The sequence below is a fragment of the Perkinsus marinus genome (genome assembly GCF_000006405.1).
Source record: "Perkinsus marinus ATCC 50983 genomic scaffold scf_1104296947780, whole genome shotgun sequence".
In the NCBI taxonomy this organism is placed as follows: Eukaryota; Perkinsozoa; order Perkinsida; family Perkinsidae; genus Perkinsus; species Perkinsus marinus.
Window position 1 is genome coordinate 1 of NW_003210473.1, and position 1,318 is coordinate 1,318.

General features: G+C 46.5%; 1 protein-coding gene across 1 annotated transcript; it reads right to left on the bottom strand.

The window, feature by feature from the left end:
• Positions 1-970: 970 nt before the first annotated feature.
• Positions 971-1,243, bottom strand: Pmar_PMAR003196 (hypothetical protein; the record flags this gene model as incomplete). The annotated part of the gene is made up of 1 exon (XM_002779125.1): positions 971-1,243. The coding sequence occupies one exon, from the start codon at positions 1,241-1,243 to the stop codon at positions 971-973; it is 273 nt and encodes a 90-aa protein (XP_002779171.1).
• Positions 1,244-1,318: the final 75 nt, after the last annotated feature.

Here is a 1,318-nt window from a genome sequence, read left to right on the forward strand (position 1 = left end):
GTCATTTGAAAGTATCACGAATGATGACTGATTTTGTGCGTGTCTGATGGCCGCTAAAATGCGGTGCATGACGACAACTCAAACCATCCTTTTACTTGATTGATTCTGCGTGGTTTCCGATGTGGGGGTTTAGGCTCATTACAGAATCTTACAGCCTTACATGGTTTGATAATCAGGTCCGTTTCTTCTCTGCAAACGCCCTTGAGGATCTACGAAACGCTAAGACGGCTTGATTTTATGATCGGTCAATTGACATATGCCCATCCCTATATTTGATGATGTTTCACTGCATATCTAGCTGCACGCCAATGGCATCACTGTGTGGTACATTTCGAGGACCTAACTTGAGTGTTGAGCAGTGCATGAGGGGGAGGCTCGAAAGCTTTCGAGTCTATCTTCCGTGTATACCTAATTCTTTGACGAATGATTCTCAGGTCGAAAAGTAGCGATTCATACACCAAGTAAAGCGTGTTCCAATTCATGGTGATGAGCGACAATTCCAGGGGCAAGAGAAAATCCCGGGGCCACATTTGTAGAGGTGCATATTTCAGGAGAGTTATGTTTCTTAGCGTGTGTAACATCCAAAGCTCTCATTCATAGAACAATGGAGGCTACTCAAAGTCCAAATATGGTGTTTTACAAGCCCCTTCCCTTCCTCCAGGACAACAGCTAATGGCCATCACAAAGATGCTTTAATTTTTGTAACGAGATTATTATTCGAGGACTATATTATATACGTTATTCCCAGACTTGTCACTAAATAACTCAACAATACCATCGTCAATACAACTCATCATGCAGGATTAGATCGGTGCCACCATAACCCATGATAGCTCAATAGTGTTACCTCACAACCTATCCAACACCGAACCATCATAAGGTTGGGTTGCGGACACCGATTAAACCGATAGAGCACCCAATGGGGCAATACATCAAATTCAACAACGCGCAAGTCTTCAGCGCATCGGCGCTATTTCCCTTCAAGTTTCTCCTTCCTGGCCTTCGCAGTCGAAGCAGCCACCTCCAAGAGATTGGCGATTTGAGCGGCAGTCAGACCGGAATGGCTCGGACGAACCGCCATGTACTCAGGCATATTGGCTATAATAGGTGCCTTAGTTGGAGCAGAGCCGTAGATTCCAGGGGGAGGGACAGCAGGGGCTGGAGCGGCAGAGCCCGAGTGGGCGTTATCAGTAGGGGGTTCAGGAATACCGTGGGGCATCATATTAACACGTAGGTCACCCATGGGAGGCATCAACTGCGCCATAGCTTCGGGTAAGAAAGCTAACGGTGGTGGGTAACTCATCGTAGGATCTAATGA